At 37.9% G+C, this 21,186-nt stretch overlaps 1 protein-coding gene across 2 annotated transcripts in view; it reads right to left on the bottom strand.

Moving 5' to 3' along the window:
• Positions 1-11,490: 11,490 nt before the first annotated feature.
• rtn1b (reticulon 1b) overlaps positions 11,491-21,186 on the bottom strand; it is a 48,805-nt gene continuing 39,109 nt past the window's right edge. For both annotated transcript variants that reach the window (XM_051875338.1, XM_051875339.1), the window contains 6 exons: positions 16,845-17,052; positions 15,679-15,817; positions 14,494-14,563; positions 14,299-14,345; positions 14,140-14,198; positions 11,491-12,542 (listed from right to left, as the gene is read on the bottom strand). In XM_051875338.1, the coding sequence (XP_051731298.1) occupies positions 12,500-12,542; positions 14,140-14,198; positions 14,299-14,345; positions 14,494-14,563; positions 15,679-15,817; positions 16,845-17,052 (566 nt within the window). In that variant the 3' untranslated portion in view covers positions 11,491-12,499. The remainder of the gene's footprint in view (positions 12,543-14,139; positions 14,199-14,298; positions 14,346-14,493; positions 14,564-15,678; positions 15,818-16,844; positions 17,053-21,186) is intronic.

Genomic DNA, 21,186 nt, shown 5'->3' with positions numbered 1-21,186 from the left:
TACTTTTATTCAGCAAGGACGCACTAAATTGACAAAAGTGACAGTAAAGACTTTTACATTGTTACAAAAAAACTGTTTTCAACATTGATAATAATAAGAAATGTTTCTTGAGCAGCAAATCAGCATGTCAGAATGATTTCTGAAGGATCATGTGACACTGAAGACTGGAGTAATGATGCTGAAAATTCAGCTTTGAATAACAGGAATAAATTACATTTTAAAATATATTCAAATAGAAAACAGTTATTTTAAATTATAATACAATTACTACTAATTTTACTGATTTGAACAAAAAATCTTATGCCTTGGTGAGCATAAGATGTTTCTTTGCTCTTGTAGGCTCAACAAAACCATCTTGCTAAAAGAGTCTCTTCTTTCATCCCAATCTAATCTGTGTTTAGACAATCTGTGTTTAGCCGTCATCCACTACACAAGTCCATCACTCAAAGTGTCAAGATACTGTATTTGAATGATTGAATAATTATCAAAACTTCCTTCTTCCACCTCCATAAAACTACCCTGCCTGCCTCCATCTTTAGAGTGAGACAAACCAATTAATACCACAAAACATCACAGACTTAATCAAATCCATTGCTTATTTACTGATGTTTGTGCTGTGCCAAAATTAAGTCACTTCCAGAAGGATGATGTCATGAAGGACCTGGCTTTTGTTAGTTAAAGTGATATTAGTTACAACAAGTTGAATGGACGTTGCCACATGAAATCCTATTTGAAACATCCTGATCAAAGTAAGGACACAATGAAGAGTTTTCGATGTTTAACACCTGACTGATTTATTTTATCCATATACCCCTTGAGTTCATTTGGCTTGTGAAAGGCACACACACAAAAATTTAAATCTATTCTTATTGCTGCTGGAATGGGCAGTGGTCTGTTAGACAAAGACAAAGAGAGCCAGGGGGAGTGTATGTGTGCATGAATGAAATAGAGTGAATCCATTAGGCCTGTCTGTCTGTCTGTCTGACTGACTGACAGCAGCATGTCCTCAGGTGAACAGAGCGGTAAGAGTGTGCATTAAGAGTTTTATCTCTGACATCTCCTCCGCTGGCTCTTTTATGATTACTAACCATTAGTCCCAACATTCTTCAAAAATCTGCCTCTGCATTTGCCATTTCACCTCAAAGTTTTTGAACCGTCCTTTATTTCTACCTTTCTCTTGCCCTTTCTGTTCAAAAGTAGTTCTGAATCCAACTGAAACTAACCAACCGACAGAAATATGTTTGCGCTCAATACTGTATGTGGTACACGTCATTTGTGAGGTGTTTGACATTTACAGATGATTGTTAAATACATCACAGTCTGTCTGAGCCTGCTAGATTTTTAAATGGTTTTGGGTACTGTTCGCTTTTTTACCCTGTCATGAGGTGTATTTGACAAAGTGACTGGTCAGTCATGTCTGGCCCTTTGGCAGTTTGTGTTTATGAGGGCACAGTTGACCTTTGCACAGGTACAGCAAGTTCCCGACTTACAGGCAGGCACCTCAAGGCCACTGTCACTGAGTGTGAGCAAGGTGAGGGAAAGGTTTAGAGATTGTTGAGACATGGAAATAAAATGAATATGCTTTATTTATTTACTTACTGTCAGGTCAGTGAACTACAATTCACAGCATGAACCTCAGCACTCAAAAATGTCCGCCTCAGACTCCATATCCCAGAATACACATACATGACAGCGCTCTAGGGCTGCATCTGAAAAGTTAAGCCCTGGGTATATTTTTACACGTACGCTAGTGTACACGCTCAGTCTTGCAAAGTATTCTTCATCGTACGCATACACAGGCGTTCGACGCATGCGGAGTTTTGAGCAATTTCTCGCCACGAGTTACAACCCATGTAAACATCTTTGTATTCTTTCATGCTAGAGTTGTACAAATGAGGGTACTTTCTAACCTGTTCGCACAATTTCTCGTCTATGTAGGCCTCCATCGTCTGTATGCAGTTTTTCTTTGACTACCTTGTGAATTGACGCCCCCAGGGCACCGTTGCCACCTTGTGGATAAACTAATTATTACAACAACAAAAAAAGCGCATGTGCGACCTGCGCATACAAGTACGCGCGGTTACAAAAATCCGGCGGTGCGCTCACAGGACGTGCGTACTCTTCTTCTGATGAAATCTGCGTCACGCGCACTGTGCGCAGACCGTCGCGTACGCATAAAAAGTAAAGTATAGATGGTGTTGCCACGGTTACGCGCCTGGCCCGAAGTTAACTTCCGGTCTGTGTTTGTTGAAAGGGTCTGGTAGTAACTTTGTCACATTTAAGTTTGGCCAAGTAACGATTCTTTTCTTCTACTGGTAACCCAAAATAATACTAGTTAGCTAATTTAGACTAATTTACTTGTTCTTTATTTTGATTGTTATCAGAAATAATCTACTGTAGAGGGACTCCGTTGTTATTGATTCTTTGTGTAAGTCTACCAGAAGTTAAGGCCCCATTTACACTGGTTTGCTTTCGTTTTAAAACGGCGTTTTAAAATGAAAACGATCCTCATCTACACTGGCGTTTCCACGATCTCCATCTACATTACACGGCCGAAAATGCATGCCACATGACCGTTCATGCGCGTACATGTGTAAACAGTTGCCTCTTGCGCTTGTAGGTAGCTGCAGTATTAAAAAAATGCAGAGTTTGGGGCCGTTCACACAGAATGAGTTTTTCTATTCCAATGCGCTACTTTTCCATCATCTTCAAAAGTCTCCGTTTTGGTCCGTTTATACTGAAACGCAACCCCAGTGTTTTCAGACTAAAACGGGGTCTGCAGCTTTTCGAAAGTCTCCATTTTCAAGGTTCAAAAACCATAGCAAAACGTATGCGTTTTAAAACAAAAACACACTAGTGTAAACAGGGCCTAAGTATTGGACCACAAAACATTTATGTTGTTGCCGTTGAAACCGTCTGTACTTGGGCTTCAGGCAGCTGATCTGTTTGCACACTAAGGGCTTTAGGCAGCATTTGCACACAAAGGTACCTCACAAAACTGATTTCGAACAGGCTTCTGAGGCAGCGCAACAGCAAAATGGAGCGAGCTTTGGTGAGAACTAAACAAATATTTAATTACTACAGTAGTAATTTCTCGTAGAAATGACATCAGAAGTGAAAAACATTGGTCAAAAACATACATTTACACACAAACTGGCCAGAAACCGCAACTTTCAGATGCCATCTTTCTCTTTCTAGCTCAACTTTCACAGATTGGAACGCATAGGATTGTGGGATATCAAAGGCAGCGAAGGATACATCTATGCTGCCTTCAAAAATCAATCAGTTGAAGGCATCTCAGGAGACAGGAAATGACGTTAACTTTAGATTTGGACTGAGTCTATATCTCATACCTATATCACCAGAATACCTATATCACCAGACTTGGCAAACTATTCTGTCATGTATTGGCTACAAGACAGATGCAATTGCAGGTAAGGCAGCTTTATTAAAAAGTACATAAGGCAGGGGTCTCCAAACTCAGTCCTGGAGAGCCACTGTCCTGCAGAGCTTAGCTCCAACCCCAATTAAACACACCTGAACCAGCTAATCAAGGTCTAATTAGGCATACTAGAAACTTCCAGGCAGGTGTGTTGAGGCAAGTTGGAGCTAAACTCTGGAGGACAGTGGCCCTCCAGGACTGAGTTTGGAGGCCCCTGACATAAGGCAAACAATCCAAAACCCAACAGGTATGAATCAAGGGATCAACAGGCAAAGATCAGGCGATCAGTGAACAGTATATCACATAGTGATGGATGCTTTCAAAACACTGCTTTATGAAGCTTTGAAACCTTTAGTGGTTCTGTTAAAGTCACTTGATTTCAGTAAACGAGGCTTTGTTACGTCAAAAGGGTTTAGAAATTTCAATGGTTCACCGTTTGGGGTGATCTCTGTGAACCCATGAATCATGCAGATTCACTGAGATCGCCCCCCAGTGGCAAATCATTGAACAAGTGTCTATGTCCACCTGAGTCTTAAGTGTCTACCTGATCTCTGATGAGTTTTATACATTTGTAGAAGTTTTTATAAGGTATTTGTATAATTAAAAGGATTAATAGTAGTTAATAGTCCCTGGGTGTGTCTCAATCAGCTCCCTAGCTCCCGTCTATCCTATCGTGTGTTGTTATGTGTAGTGAGTTGGCTCACGTGATTTAAGTTTTGGCTTCAGAACTTCCGTTAAGGGAGCATAGTGAGCATCGATGCTCCCTGGTTTTCATGGTGCATTGTGGGACTTTTTAGGGAGCGAACATTTCAGTGCCCTGGAAGGATTCTGTGATTGAGACAGCCCTTAAAATGGCTGACTTCCTGATCAGTGCCATGACTACTGAACTAGGGAGCTGATTGAGACACCCTCTGTTTAGCTGACCCATCCATAAAACAAATAAAACAACCCCTGAAAATTTATAAAACACATATTACAGACACTTAATATTTAATGGTATTAGATGATTAGTTTGTAACAATCGGCCCTATTGGTCGATTTTACATGGATTAAAATTGGGGTCAGATTATACTGTGTGAGCTTTTGGAGTGTTTAAAAAGATGAGACAGACAACATAAATGAATAAATGAAGTGTATTTACAATTTCCACATGGAACTTAAAACAACACAATAAAACTAGAATAACTTAAGCTGTTTAAAAGCGTGGAGTCCATTAGCACCATACCCTAAAACAGTCCTAGTATCCTAGTGTGCTGATAAGTCCCAATGTGCAAGTGAGAAATGTCCACCAGTGTATATACAAATGTCCAAGTTTGCAGTACTTTCTGGAAAGGTAAGTCCACAGGTGAGTAACTCCACAATCCAGGTACGTAGTGTCTGTTAATGAGAGACTGACTGTTTGCCATACTGCCTCCTTTATGCTGGCTTACTTCCTGGTTCCTGTCATGTGATCAGTAACATGACAGGCAGACCCATACACATTTAAAGAAATACATTAAAATAAGTAAGAGGAATAAAATGGCTAAGACAACATGTAACCCAATTAAAACTCAAATATACATAAAACCATCATGTTATATATATTGAGCGGTTAAAACACGTGTCTTATGTGAGAGTGTCCACATAGTCTTCCCCCCCCCCCCTTAGCCTTCAGCCCCCTGGGGAAGAAACTAGTCTTTTTAGAGTACTGTCAACCATTGTCCATGTAGTGGGTATCCTCTAAAATGTGTGTCTTAAAATGTCTTTGCAATAAATTAGGTAAAACTAGGCCCTCCCACATAGGCACTAGTCTGCCGGAGGAATCTATGGGAACAATAGAGAGAGGTGGAATCAGATACCAGCCTGGATGTCCTTGGGTCGGTGACGCCATTCCTCCCAAGGTCCTGTAGCATCCTGCCTTCCTGGCACGCCACTCCCCCCGGCATTTCCTCCTATCCGGCTTGTGGGTCTCTTTGGTGGGTAATGATGATGTTGATTGTGAGGTGGTTTGCTGCTAGGGTTGATGACAGCACACTCCTTGGTCTCCACCCCATACGACTTGCAGTCGCCGACGAATCTCCAGGTGTTGCTGCGGATCGTGGGCCACCAGGCAACTTCCAGGATCCTCAGGAGGGTCTTCAGCCATCTATGGTGTCTCTCTGGGGTCTTTCGATGGAAGTGCTGCATCGTCTGCTGGATCAGGGCCCTGGGAACGATGAGCTGGATCTTAACGTTGTCGTCCCCCTTCTGGATCCGCCGATGCAGCAAGCCCTGGTGCTCCCGCAGTTCGATCTGGTTGGTTGGTGGAGTGGAGGGGGAGATGGTAAGTCCTTGGAGAGTGTCGTCATCACCCTGCGCACTGATGAGCTGCTCTCTGGAGAAGGGAAGGATGGAGAAGATGGTGTCGAAGTCTGGCCAGGTTGTAGTGGTGGCACAGAATTCTCCATCGGTTGCTCTGTTGATGGTTCGTGAAGTGGTTGAGGCAGTGGGATTGTTGGCTGGAGGAAAGCCAAGGGTCGACGTGGGAGGCACTGGGCTGGTCGTCGCAGTGGGAGGGGAGATGGCGGTTTCTGGATCCCTTGATTGCTCCAGCTGTTTCGCCCATTTTTTGTCTCTCCTCTTAAAACAGTCGATGACCTCTCTCTCTAGTGTCGCCATGGCATCCTTTATTGATTCCTCCATTTTGTCAAATTTAAAATCTACAGCCGCTCTAAAATACAGTTCACGGTTAAGATTACTTTCAACAGAGTCTTTAAAATCCTTCTCCAGTTTTAAAACAATGTTTTTAAGAGCAGCCACCTCAGCACGAAGCTGTAAACACTAAGCTGTACACATTCACAACGATGTAAAACCCGTTCATCATTAAAACTAGCAGATGTATTAAAAGAAGCAGCATTACCTGGTTTGTCGTCATCTTAAAACACTCTTCTCAACACAGCGTTTAAAATCTTCAAACGTTCCCTGTACAGGCCACCATATGTAACAACCGGCCCTATCGGTCGATTTTACATTGATTAAAATTGGGGTCAGATTATACTGTGTGAGATGTTATGAGTGTTTAAAAAAGATGAGACAGACAACAGAAATGAATAAATAAGGTGTATTTACAATGTGAAAGGTGTAAGTCCCAATGTGAAAGTGTCCGCATCCGGAACATGGGCCGGTTTACCACATAAGAGAGCTCAAGTTCGCACTGGAGGGTGGTAAACCGGCCCATGTTCCGGATGCGGACACTTTCACATTGGGACTTACATCACGCTAGGATTCTTATGTTTTAGGGTATGGTGCAAACGGACTCCACACTTTTAACAGCCTAAGTTATTGTAGTTTTATTGTGTTGTTTTAAGTTCCTTGTGAATATTGTAAATACACCTTATTTATTCATTTCTGTTGTCTGTCTCATCTTTTTAAACACTCATAACATCTCACACAGTATAATCTAACCCCAATTTTAATCAGATAGATTATACGTTCATTAAAACATTTGCAATGGTTTTGTAAAAGCTTTTTTATGCATGTTTGTCATGAGTTTTTGTTGCATTTACACTGTTTTGACCAGCAGGCGTCCTCAGCGTGTGGTGTTTCGAACACATCAAAACAGTGAATCATTTAGCGAAGCAATTGTTTCAATTGATTCAAAGCTTTGAAAAGATTCATTTCTCCCATCACTATCATCACAGCAGAGGCAAAATTTAAAAAAAAAACGGCCACAGTCAAAAGCATCAAAAAACAACAACAAAACAGAAAACTACAAATGCTTGGTAGCAACACAAAGGATGGAACATATACTTTGCAAAGAATGTGAAAAAGAGAGTCATTCCCTGCGTTCTATTCGGAAGTGCTCATCCCTATGCCCTAATCCTTTAAAAGGGTTTACCCTCCGGAGTGAGAGCTTCGAAGCGATGAAGGGTGTAGGGGTCAAAAAAACTATTTTTTTTTTTTTTGGAACGCACTTCTGTGTCATCTTAACGAGACAATAAGGGAGGCGCCTTTGTCTTTCCCCCCGGTTTACTCTTTGTATTAATACGCATTCATTTACTGCAGTAACAAGTTACTGCTGGTCTTTTACGTTAAATATAATGTATATTGTGTCTATGAATTTTAAACATTTGATCTGACTGATAAAGGTAGCTGTAAAGCATTTTTGTTGAAGTACAATGTCATTTTGACCATAATAATGTGCCAAATCTAACTCGTATAAATATTAAAGTAGTATAGAAAAATACTATACATGTATTTCTAGGTAAAATCGAACTCCGAGCCTCCTGTTCTGTGACGTCAAACTTCCCTGTGCAAAGGATAATGGGGGCCCGAAGTGTCCATCAGTTGTTCCCTTCGAAATCCTTCATTCCGAAGGGCCCTTTGAAGTGGCCAGTTTTGAGCACTTCGGTTTGGAACGACCCTTCAATATGGCGGCCATGATAATTTCACTCCGAAGTGCCCTTCGGAGGGCGATATATCCCATTTGGAACGCACCGAAAGTAGGTTGACACTCCCCGCGTTCCATTCGGAAGGGCTCATCCCTATGCCCTAATCACTTCAAAGGGTTTACCCTCCGGAGTGAGCGCTTCGAAGGCATGAAGGGTGTAGGGGTCAAAAAACTATTTTTTTGGAACACACTTCTGCATCATCTTAACGAGGAGTAGATTGTGCAAGCTGCGCCTTTTGTTTAACAATAGTTTATTTATTTATTTTTGGTTTATCGCACCATATCATATATTGTGTCTATGTATTTGAAACATTTGAATGGACTGATAAAGGGAGCTGTAAAGTATTTTTGTTGAAGTACAATGTCGTTTTGACCATAATAATGTACTGAATCTAACTCGTATAAATATTACAGTAGTATAGAAAAATACTATGCAGACATTTATATGTAAAGTTGAACTCCGAGCCTCCTGTACCTATTCTGTGACGCCAAACAACTTCCCTGTGCAAAGGATCATGGGGGCCCGAAGTGTCCGTCAGTTGTACCCTTTGAAATCCTTCATTCCGAAGGGCCCTTTGAAGTGGCCAGTTTTGAGCACTTCGGTTTGGAATGAGCCTTCAATGATTGTTTTCACTCCAAAGTGCCCTTCGGAGGGCGATATATCCCGTTTGGAACATACCGAGAGTGATTGTGTGAATTGAAAACAGGTGTGTGTGATCTGAAGTCCGAGGCAGCCAAATTTGAATGCAGAGGTGCATACTGTGAATTGTAGTTCACTGACCAGACACTTACTTAGCCTGCTTATCTTCCACATACATTAGTTCCAAAGGCCAAATGGAGTACTTTAACTTGCCAACTTGACATTTAGTTAATTCTCTGAAAGCATGCTGTTGAAATGTGACTTTTTCTCCAAATTACATTTTGAAAGGATTTAGATATTTAGATTTCTCATTATTAGCCATTTACTTCTCAATCATGTGTGTATCTATAAGGCCTTTTTAAATCTTTTTGCTTCAGTGTTTCTCAGATTAATGAAGACCACTATCTTCTGAAAGTGAGGCGGTCCATTTGGGGCAGCACTGAGTAGGAGGTCATGTTTATAAATGGCTCCTGACATGCTTTAACTAGTACTGACCATGTTTCCACATCAAAGAGTGCTGTATTAATGTGAAACAGGACAGCCATTTGTAGAGCTCTGATAAGAAGACAAACTCTTGCCTGGTTATTGACTCTGAAATGTTAAAGGGGTAGTTCGCCCAGAATTTACAGCAGCACTGCAAAATGTAATTTTGTTCCTCAGTATTTTTGTCTTGTTTTCCAGTATAAATATCTAAAAATTCTTAAATCAAGACAACTTCATATCTTATATAATCTTGTTTCTCACATATAATAAATGTCTCTTGATTTAAGAATGTTTAGATATTTGTACTGGAAAACAAGACAAATTATGTAGTTATTTCCCATACAATGAAACTGAATGATGACCATAGAATATTTTCAATAAATAATGATTATTGACGATTATTTACAGACAAAGAGCACACAGTAATGTCCTGTTTTGATGACCACACTCAGTCATTTCCAGCTCTTCAGATGTTGACCACCACACCCACTGTCAGCCAATTCCCTACTGTCCCTCCACAACGCTTCCAACACACCCTCCCTCTGTCACCAGCAGAGGGCGAGGCGAGCTCGCGCATATCTGACACACTCTCTATCTACTGCATCAGCTGTTATTGTTCTCCAGAGTAATAGCCTACAGAATCAACGTACAAGACAGATTTTTGATAACAATGCTTATTACAATTCTATGAGAATATAAACATCATAATGATACAATTTCAAGAGAATATTTTGTTGTCTCAAAAATCCATTACATTAGTTACTATAAGTAGGAGACACGGGTACCTATGCCATATTTTGAGGACAAATTTGTACCCAGAAATGAGCTAAACCTGACAAAATCTCTCAAAACCTACTTTTTGGGGACATCCTCTTTTAATACTGTATAAAAATACAGTATTTATACAGGTAGTTTACAGTATTTGAGTAATTCTAGAATTGTGGGTATATTTTGAGTCTCCCAGATAAACCTTCTGTTATTTTTCAATTAAAAAATCAGTTTTGAATAATAACACAAATTATATTACACTATCACTAAAATAATGCTTTATGTATATTCAGAATGTATATTCAAATTTTTTTATTGAAAATATTAACTAAATGAAACTCCACCTATTATTGACTGTCTTTGCCTCCTGATTCATACATTCAACTTGAATCTAATCTAAAGTCTAATTTTCAAATTTTTTGTGCTTACTCTATTAAGTTATAGAAATAATTGCATAGAATATCTATTTTCTGTATTCATAATTTAATTAATTTATAAAAAAAAATAAAAATAAAAAAAAGATTTTGTGTCTGTCCCTACATTCAGGTCAACTCTGTTACCTTTTGATGTTATAAAACATCAAAAATCTCCAAAGCATTCATAGCATGTGACTTGCACCAAGTGATGTAACTTCTGGTGAGAAACTCTGGAAGGCAGTGAGGATGTGTCATTTTTCTTCTCTCATTAATTTGTAAAAAAGTTTAAGAGTCTGGCAGAAAACATAGTTGTTTTTGGTCTTTTAACTACGGACGGTCAACTCTGTTATTGATATCAGCTCTGTTACTATCAGTGTCAACTCTGTTTATGGGTTTGCTTAAAAAAATGTGTTTTATTGTTAACAAATTAATCAGAAGCTTACTACATGAAGTTTTAAAGGATTTCTTTCATTTTTAAAGCTATGTTTAGAGAAAATGCACACCATCTTGGCAACTTTTCAGTTAAATGTGTTGATATTTTTACTCCAAAACAAAAAGTCTCTATCCTGTTAGGCTTAAAGTCGAATTAATGGATAAAGAGACAAAAGTTCTCTTAGGGAAGACAGGGCTATAAATTGTCTTACATTAGTTAACTGTATATATTAGACCCAGTCTGTCTATAACAGAGTTGACAGATTTTTATGTTTGTGTGTGTTTTTGTTTGTGTGTGTGTGCTGCAAAGTCATGCCTGCGAGCGGATACAGATCCTGCTGTTTATCCCACCTGTTCCTGGAGTGAAAATGTAGCATTTGGACAATAGACAGGTACACTGGGCGCACCCAACAGTGCCCGCTGACAGATGGGCAGCGTCCTAATTCAAGAGAGTCATCTCCAATCAGCATTCATTATTCATATATGTACTGTAACACAACAAACATCACTGGCAGGTACAGTTTTCACTTTCTGAGGCTACACAAATGTTTCCCCCGCTTCCTGTTAGCGTTATCTTAAATGTATACCTTCCCCGGTGTTAGCGGCTGACTCGAATGAGGACGTCCTGCTCAATCCCTGCGTCCTACAGCGAAACAGCATGTTACGTCATCTCCAAATAGCCTATTATAAAAATAATATTTATGGTTTAATGTGATAATTGTTATGTTCATTTAAAATGAAAGTTTGATCATGTTCTCTAGGCTAATTGTTGTTAATGATAGCTTTCAAATAGACTACTGAATATCCTCAGAAATTGTAGAGAAAAAATCCATTTAACAACATTGGCATCGTTGGTTATGACAATATTTAAAGATAAAAGATGCTCCATGAAACATGAAAGTACATTTAAGAACATTTATTTTCGCATTCAGTATTGAGTACAGCTTAAGTGCAAATAGTTAAGAGTCAATGGCTAAAAGAATGAACAACACTTAACGGTACAAAGATTGACAGATTCTAGCTGGCAATCACTCACTGACGCTTCCTTCTCCTCCCTCTCTTTTGTTTTGTATCATTTTTGAAGAAAAAAAAAAAAGATCAAAGACGGCACCTAAAAACATGAATCTCTGTAGTGGAGTCATACGAAAAAGAAACATACTGTAATGCTATAGTGAGCTGACCATATCTAATCAGAACATTGCTAAATAGTTGCGTTTGTGCCCAGATATCATGAACCTCAGCAGATCCATGCGTCTAGCTGACAATGACGATTACTGTATATTAATCATGTTTACAGATATAGTGATGGAAGAGGAAAAGCCCCACCCAACGCCACAGACACAAAAAAGCTTTTTTTTTTTCTTTTTCCAAGAAGAGAGTGTCACTGGAGAGCAATAAAGCTGGAGAGAACCTTCACATACTACAGAGATTTTCAGCACAGCTGAGAAAGCACATAAACTAAAAGATAAAAAAAGAATTCATCAGCACTTTAAGACTCTTGACTTCATGCACTTTATGAGCAACACATAAAAAAAAAAAAAAAAAAAAAAAAAAATCACATCTAGTCTTTTTGCCGGATTTGAATAATATGTTTCAAGTTTACTTCTACAATTCATCAAGTAGTTGTACTTCTGACTAGATCTTGAATTGAGAAACAGCACACTTTTTTTTTTTTTTATTCATTTTTTTTCTATGGTTACAAGGCGAGGATGGGACTTCTCCTGCACAGCTTTGCCATTGCTCTAGACGTCACAATGTGTACAAAGTAGAACTATGTTCCAGTGATGTTTATTTGTGCCTGTTGTGTGTGTGTGTGTGTACAAAGATGAACCCTTGATCATCATTCAGCTCTCCCTGTAATGGGTTGGGGTTTGGGGCTCAGAACCTCCTCCATAGGGACCCTATGGGGCTTATTCAGCCTTTCGTTTGGCCCCAGGAATCTTCTCTTGGATCCTGTACAATCAAAAACACACAATTATATTACTGTATATTATATTAAGTATAATTTTTTAAGACAATAATTTTATTCAGCATATAAATTGATCAAAAGTGACAGTAAAGACATTTATAATGTTACAAAACATTTCAATTTCACATAAATGCTGTTCTTTTGAACTTTCTATTCATCAAAGAATATTAAAAAAAATGTATCTCTGTTTGCACAAAAATATTAAGCAGCAGAACTGTTTTTAAAGGGTTAGTTCACCCAAAAATGAAATTTCTGTCATTAATTACTTACCCTCATGTCATTCCAAACCCGTAAGACCTTCAGAACACAAATTAAGATATTTTTGATGAAATCCAAGGTGAGGTTTTGATGAGGTTTTTTTATCCTCAGTAGAAAGCAATGAAATTACCACATTCAAGGTCCAGAAAAGTAGTAAAAACATTGTTAAAATAGTCAACGTGACTACAGTGGTTCAACCTTAATTTTATGAAGCGACGAGAATACTGTTTGTGCGCAAAAACAAAACAAAAATAACAGCTTTATGAAACGAATTCATCTCTCCCGTCATTCTCATAAGCTATTTTTGTTGCAGCGCTTCCAGGTTCTACGTCAGAACGCCGACTCAGTATTGGCCGATGCTGTTCACGTGAGCAGCACGATGCATGCGTGTGATGCTGATGCAGGAGCCGGCCAATAATGAGTCACGTTCGGATGTAAACACGGAAGAACTGCGTTCACTGCGTCAACTGTGTATGAGTCTGACGGGAGAGATGAATTTGTTGAATAAAGTCATTATTTTTGTTTTGTTTTTGCGCACAAAAAGTATTCTCGTCACCTCATAAAATTAAGGTTGAACAACTGCGGTCACGTTGACTATTTTACAGATGTTTTTACTGCTTTTCTGGACCTTGAATGTGGTAATTTCGTTGCTTTCTATTGAGAATTCATGAGTTTGCCTGCCTATTCAGTCTTAATGGGTAATGGTAAACAAACTTGGCTTGCTGTCCTCGAAGGAGGCTCGAGCTCCAAGCTAAACCCCCCTTTAACGGTACTGTGCAGAGGGAGAATAAGAGAAATTGAGGAGGAGATGGGGAGGAGGAGGGATGCTGAAAGAATTGTCGTTTGGATGATGCAGTGACTGCTGCTTATATACGCTCATAATGATGATTGACAGGACTGAATGTTTAGGCTCCTCCCGAACCTACGTTTGGAACTAAAAAACCTCTTGGATTTCATCAAAAATATCTTAAATTGTGTTCCGAAGTTGAATGAAGGTCTTACGGGTGTAGAATGACATGAGGGTGAGTAAATAATGACAGAATTTTCATTTTTGGGTGAACTAACCCTTTAACATTAATAATAATAAGAAATGTTTCGTGAGCATCAAATATGCATTTTAGAATAAATTCTGAATAGCCATCTCAGGAATAAATTACACTTTAAAATAGAAAAACTAATTTTAAATTGTAATAATATTTCACAGTATTGCTGTTTTTACTGTATTTTTAGAATAAACAAATGCAGCCACGGAGAGCATAAGAGACTTTATTCAAAAACATTAAAATATTTATATTATAATAAATGCTTAAAGGGAGTACTGACTTTGCTACCACAGAGTTGACTTGGGTCCTTATTAGGTCCACATACTGATCAATCTGTGCCTAGAGACAGAGGAATATTAAAAAAATGAGTCATTGTAGTCCTGGTGCTTATGAATTATACATGAAGCTGTAGTCATGGTAACAAAGGTGCCACTCTGACCTGGTATTTCTCGTAGACCACAGGCATTGAAAACATGGACACCACCACTGAAGCAAGATGCAACGTAAATGTTAAAAGACAGAAGAGTGCATGATGAGTAAATGCAGTCTGTCATTAAAAAATGTTGTCTGTCATTAAAAAAGCATATCTATATTTCAAATTACAAATACAAATGGAACTGAAAAAACTGCTCACCCATAATAAGAAGAGTGAGACCATTGAAGAGGGCTCCCACATAGGTCAGCAACCACATCAGCACTGCAAACTTGAGGCAGACAAAAACAACTAACAGTTAACACACACACACACACACTATATATATATATATATATATGTAGGTATCACGTGGCTTATGATGTATTTCTGTGGCAGTACTGTGACAAGCTGAACTAAAGCTTTGCAGAAGTGCCCTGACAATCATATATAGCAAGAATAAACCAATAAGGTGATAAGCTGCTCTAATATTCTGTATACTAAGTCTTGATTTACTTCTACAAAATATTGTTGCTGCTAACTTGAAAATGTAAAACGAATATTCCTGAAATGCATATTTGTTTCATATACACTACCGTTAAAAAGTCTGAGGTCTGTACGTTTTTTTTTCAAGGAAAGTAATACTTTTTTTTTCAGCAAGAATGTATTAAATTGATCAAAAATTACATTTTTTTTAAAAAATAAATGCTGTTCTTTTGAACTTTCTATTCATCAAAGAATCCTGAAAAGCATCAGTTTCCAAAAAAATATGTCTATGTCAATGCTTTTGTGTTCCCTCGCAAAACGTTTACATTACCCTGAGAACCTTAGCGTTCGCAAGGTACACAAACGTTTTGCGAGGGAACGTAAAGTTTCTCGAGGATACGAAAAAACTTTTGCAAGTAATTACAAAAGAATTAAAATGTATTTTTTCCTCCCATCTCATATTTTTCACATTGCCATGTCCTTTTAGGGGCTCTGTAGTTTTCAACATTGACAATAATAAGAAATGTTTATAGATCAGCACATTAGAATGATTTCTGAAGGATCATGTGACACTGAAGACTGGAGTAATGATGCTGGAAATTGAGCTTTTGCCATCACAGGAGTAAATAACATTTTAAAATATATTCAAATAGAAAACAGTTATTTTAAATTATACTAATATTTCACAATATTACTGGTTTTACTGTATTTATTATTACATGCTACATATACATGTTATGCCATGCATGCTGGCACTTATGTTTGAGCAACCTGTCTAAAAAAAGTTAACCTCCCATAATTTCTGTACTGTCCTATCAAGTATCAATTAAAAAAAAACAAAAAAACAAAAGTCTATCAAAATCTGTCATTTGACAGATAACTTAACAACCCTGGTGTATATTAAATTGAATGGATGGTCACCTTTAGTGAGTCCACCAGATCCTGCACCAGGAACAGTCTGCGCAGTTCTTTCAGTGTGCTGTTGAAATAATACTGGACATTTTCTGCATACTTCTGCATCTGATCATGGGACAGTGACATCTCCACATCCAGATAAGCTCTGCATCAAGATAATAAAAAACATTGTAAGTAACTCAAACACACACACACACACACACACACACACACTCCATAATGATTTAATGATATTTATACAAACTGTATATTATATCCATTAACCCTATAACCATCACAGAAAAGTTTTAGATTTTTTTTCAGCATTTTTAAATTTTCGAAAAAAAAATCACTTAGTTTGATTTCTAAGCTGTTTTCCTCATGGGGACCAAAAAATGTCCCTACCAGGACAAGGATTTCTTTGTGGGGACATTTTGTCCCCATAACGTAGGGTTTAGAACGGGAATTAATTTACCTGTACAATAAACTGTTTAAAATGTGCATTCACCCCATCAATATTGAGTATCCAGATGGTACAAACAAACATAACTTGTGGAGCGCTCTCAGAGTATGTATTTATTTGTCATTTTAACCGATGGAAACAGGGCGTAAAAATGGACTTCAAACATTTATTATCCTGTGGCCCCCTCTATAGGACAGCATTAGTATTACAGCCAATGTAAATCGATGGGATTTTTCGGAGTTTTGATCGTAATTTATACAAAAACTGTTAAGTACGATCAGTTGGAAAAGATATAGTACATTAAGTCAAAACCGTATGGGGCCGTTCACACAGAACAAATTTTTCCATTCCAATGAGCTAATTTTCCATTGTTTTTCTATGTAAACGCGCTAGACTGACGTGTATGACCATTGCACTCGCATCTATTGCAGCATTTTGCACATGACATGGCGTTCTAAAAATGCGCCACTCAAGTTAAAATCAGTTCAACTTTTAAAAACGCATCTTTTTCCCCCCATTCCAGTGCCCACATCTCACGTTTTTCAAAGCAAAAATGTGTTCTGTGTGAACAAGCCCTATGAAGGTCTTCTGCAAGGTGGCCATGTTGTTGGTGTCAAAAATCACATGATCAGTGACTATTCGACGTCAAGCTTAAAACGTCATGGCAGAGCAATAAAGTCGACTAGTCTGTTCAACCCCTAATACACACAGACATACACAGCCATCTTACTTGAAGGGATGTCCCTCGTCTGTTTTCTGCACAGCCTGCAGCACGGACTTGTAGACTCTGAAACTGATGGTGGCGGAGAGGGCAGCCAGGGCCAGATAGGCCACCACGCTGACCACACTGAACTGCGTCAGGGAGAAAAGCAGCAGCAGTAAACTGCCAAACACCAGCCCACTCTGCTTCAGGTTCCGCCAGTACAGCAACTCCATCGCTGGATTGGGAGAGAGAGAGGGGGTCAAAAATCATGCACATTTGATGGTTGGTGGTGGTGTACAGTATGCCACAAATCTGATTGTCATTGATTGTTTTAGGATCATCAATTCATCATTCATGACCTACGGTGATGTAACGACTAGTGAATCACTCTGCATCAGCGCTGAGTCAGTGAAAACACCATTAGAAATGATTACACAAACAGACTGCAGTACATTAAAAAAACGTCTGGATTCAGTCTGCAGAATGAGACAGAAGGCCTGCGTTCAAATATGTGTATGTCCCTGCTTCACAATATGCAAAACGAAGTAGGTCAAATGAGCAGGATGTTCGAATACTCATTAATTATGATAGAACAGGCAAACAATATCGCATCTGCTTCAGATTCTGAAGTGTGAAACAAGTGAATACTTCACTATCCAATAAGGCCACAGGAGCTGAGGAGATTAAAGTTAACCCAAAAAATGACAATTCTCTCATCATTTACTCACCCTTATGTCGTTCCAAACCTGTATGACTTTCTTTCTTCTGTGGAGCACAAAAGAAGATATTTTGAAGAATGTTGGTAAATAAACAGTTTTGGTGACCACTGATTTCCATTTTATGGACAAAAAACATAGACCTTTCTCAGAATATCTCCTTTTATGTTTCCCAGTCATACCGGTTTGGAACGACATGAGTGTGATTAAATGATTATACAATTTTTATTTTTGGGTGAGGTAAGATTTGATATATTGAAGGTACCAAGAAAGTCCTTGTGGTTAAATTGTACTTTATTAAACTTATAAGTTAAAATGTTGATTACAGTGAAAATTAGTTTTAACTTCTCACTCATTTTCTTTAAAAAAAGCAAAAAATCTGGGTTACAGAGACCAACCAATCTGTAAAATGATTTAAAAAAAAAAAAATCAGTTTCAATAGTATAGCCACAAGACGTAAACAATATGTGTGTTAACATAATTTTATACTTTACAGGTCAAATAATACTGTTTTATCAGGAAAATCCTAAAGTAAGAGCTTTTATAAAATTATAAAATTCACTTCCATTAAAAGCACCTCATCGTAACCTCAAGTTTTGTTTTTTTCTTTTAAAGACAATGAGGCATGAGTCAAAATTATTATTACTATATTTTCAGCATTATGCCACAAATGTTGTTAACTGAGCTTAGCTTGTATTTAACCCCTACTATTTCTTTAATCCCATTTTTCATTTTTTATTTAAAAATATTGTATTTTTAAATTATTTCACATTCATTATATACTATGAAAGTAGTTCGTAATTTTTATATATATATATATATTTTTTTTTTACCAGTTACTGTCTTTCCATGTCCCTCTCTGTATCTGTGGCCTTTCTGCACAAATTCTCAGAAACACAAAACTCTGGCCAAGTGACAACATGGTGGCCATGGCAACAGACTGGAACCAGGTGCACAAATCTGGCAGTGTGTGGTGCCTCTATTCTAAAGTTATATAATGTGATAATCTCCTAGACCAAATGTGACAGTAATGCTATAATTAATTTAATACAAGTAATATTGTCTGAAGCAGAGTGTCTGAATGGTACTGTACATGATAATGATCATTTAAAAAGCAGCATTTTAATGCAGCCCAATTACCTGAAATAATTCCACTAATTCTGCTTAATAACAGTGTTGGGGGTAACACTGTTATTAAGGTTTATGTACAGGTATGTAATCAGATTACTTTTTCAAGTAACTAGTAAAGTATTATATAATAATATAATATAATATAATAAATATGGTAACCTATTATTTTTAAAAGTAATTTTGCTCAACACTGCTTAATAACCGGTCAAAATAAATGCTGTTATTGGTATAGGTCTTAAAATAGTATTTGGATTTCACTCAACATGTATACACATTTACCTACGTTCTATCAGCTTATTCATATTTTCAAGTTAAAAACTTGACGCCTTGAGACCTCAAACAAAAACCTTTCTTGCATTGTCATTTTTTCTAATTAGCATAATCAGTATTTTGTTGTACATGTACTCACATTAGCTACATTTACATGGACACCTTTTGTTTCAATCGGAATGAATTCATGCACAAGCTTTAAAACGGAATTGATTTTTTGACATGCGCACACTGCACAAATATACAGTGTTATACAGAGTTATCTATTTCGGGTCCTAATTAGGAAACGACGCAAAGCTTTGAGCCGTGCTGCTTATATTTACCAAGCAGCCCATTCCTGCACCTAAAACAAGGCGTCTGTGGATGAAAGTCTAAAACAAGGACTAGTGGGACATTGTCCTGCTCCACTTCACTATGTCATTGCACATGCACAGTACTTTCCAGTTTTGGTTTTTAATCCGATTAAGTGTTTACATGTCCTCTCGATCGGATTAGAAAAGGTTTAAACCACCCCTTACAATCTGAATTAAATTTCAAATCGGATTTGACCAATTCATTCCGATTGACGTGGTTACATGTGACTTTTTTATTACGACTGTGCTGGTAGTCCGATTACAATCAGATTATTAGGGTCCATGTAAATGTAGCTAATGATTTAAAATATGTGGTGTCATTGATTTGCAATATGTAATTGTGATGCCAATAAACAAGTGCGGCAAAGGATTCTGTAAACAACCTGCTTTCTACATAGTCACATAGCATCAATCCACTGTTTTACCACACCCATTCCAAAGCTCTTCTCACTGGCCTTTGTTTTCCACCCAATTTAAGATGATGCAAGAATATAAGAGATTAAAAATTAAGCAGCTTATCTAGTTTATAATCACAACCTAATAGCAGCAGCAGTTTGATCTAATTACAGGTATGGTGGAGCTTCATGGTCTAGACAGAGTCCTGTGATCATTTCCTTGGATACGTGCCTGTCATACTCAGTGCCATTAAGAGCCGGAAAACTAGAGCATTATTTTGGGCTGTGCTAAGTTAGAGCTTTTCCTAAACTAGCAATATGGATCTCCACAACAGCATTATGCTCAGTGGGATTATTCTTTGTTTGTGTTATGAAGGTGTGGCGGACACCCCTTTATGCAATATGAAAAGCTTCATGTGTCATGTATAATTCATAAGCATGTAATTCTACAGCTCATTATAGTCAATGATCAATATTCAGTCCTTTTCTATGTATCAGAATGGAATAAGAAACATACGCCTTCATTAATCCAAGGCAGTGTATTTCCTCTCTATTTATTTTCAGGTAGAAATCAACAAACAATAGGACACTTGCTCATTGAAGCCCACTCTTTCCGAACATGCACCGACACATGCTTGTTTATGGGGTCATTACGGTGAGCTTCATATAAAATGTGTCGGCGTGAAGTTGGCAGTTAAGCTCTGAGATGAAGGGAGCGCGGTCGCCACGGAAACTGGAGAGATGGGTGCAGTGGAGTGAGCAGTGATGCAGTTGCCATAGAGATGGAGCTGCCCCCACCACCTCCCTCCCGTACTGAGCGCTGCCTGCCAGACAGAGTAATAAGGTGCTGATGAAATGATGGGGGAGGGGAACAGGAGGTAACACTGGTATGACAGACACACAAGCAAAGACCCTCTTGCTAAAACAGCGCATTGCTGACAACAACATGGCCCTCGTTCATGCAAGACCTTTGCTTTTTATCAAGCTAAAGGACAACAGCCAACAACAGCGCGGTCCTTGGGGGCAAGAATGGCTAAAAATAGCTATTGCTGTGCGACTGCACTGAAAATCATTTTCTTAAGCATTTTCATTTTTTCATTCTTGTTGTTCAGTATATACTTGAGAAGTTAAATTGTTTAAGATATTAAGACTTGTTTTCAGAGAATATATCAAGTATACAGCATACAGTATTGGCAAATTGGCCTTTTTTCTTGTTTTAAGCATAAAGCTAAGCTTTTTTTTTTTTTTTTTTAAACTTGCTTCTCAAGTAAATTTATCTTCTTTCAATGTTTAGGTAATTATACTGGGGGAAAAGACTTGTTAAAAAGTATTATTATTATTATTATGCAGTGTGGAAAATAAATTCAATTACATAAATGCAATATCTTACCCGATTTTGTTTCTCAAGTAGCTTTATCTTAATGATGTTTATGTATTTTAATGAGAAAAGTCAAATAAAATCAAATTAAAATAAATATATAAAAATATTAGAAGACATCTATTT

This window comes from Ctenopharyngodon idella, chromosome 20, assembly GCF_019924925.1.
Source record: "Ctenopharyngodon idella isolate HZGC_01 chromosome 20, HZGC01, whole genome shotgun sequence".
NCBI lineage: Eukaryota > Metazoa > Chordata > Actinopteri > Cypriniformes > Xenocyprididae > Ctenopharyngodon > Ctenopharyngodon idella.
Note: the sequence above shows the minus strand (reverse complement) of the source record. Positions and strands in the feature narration are given on the sequence as shown.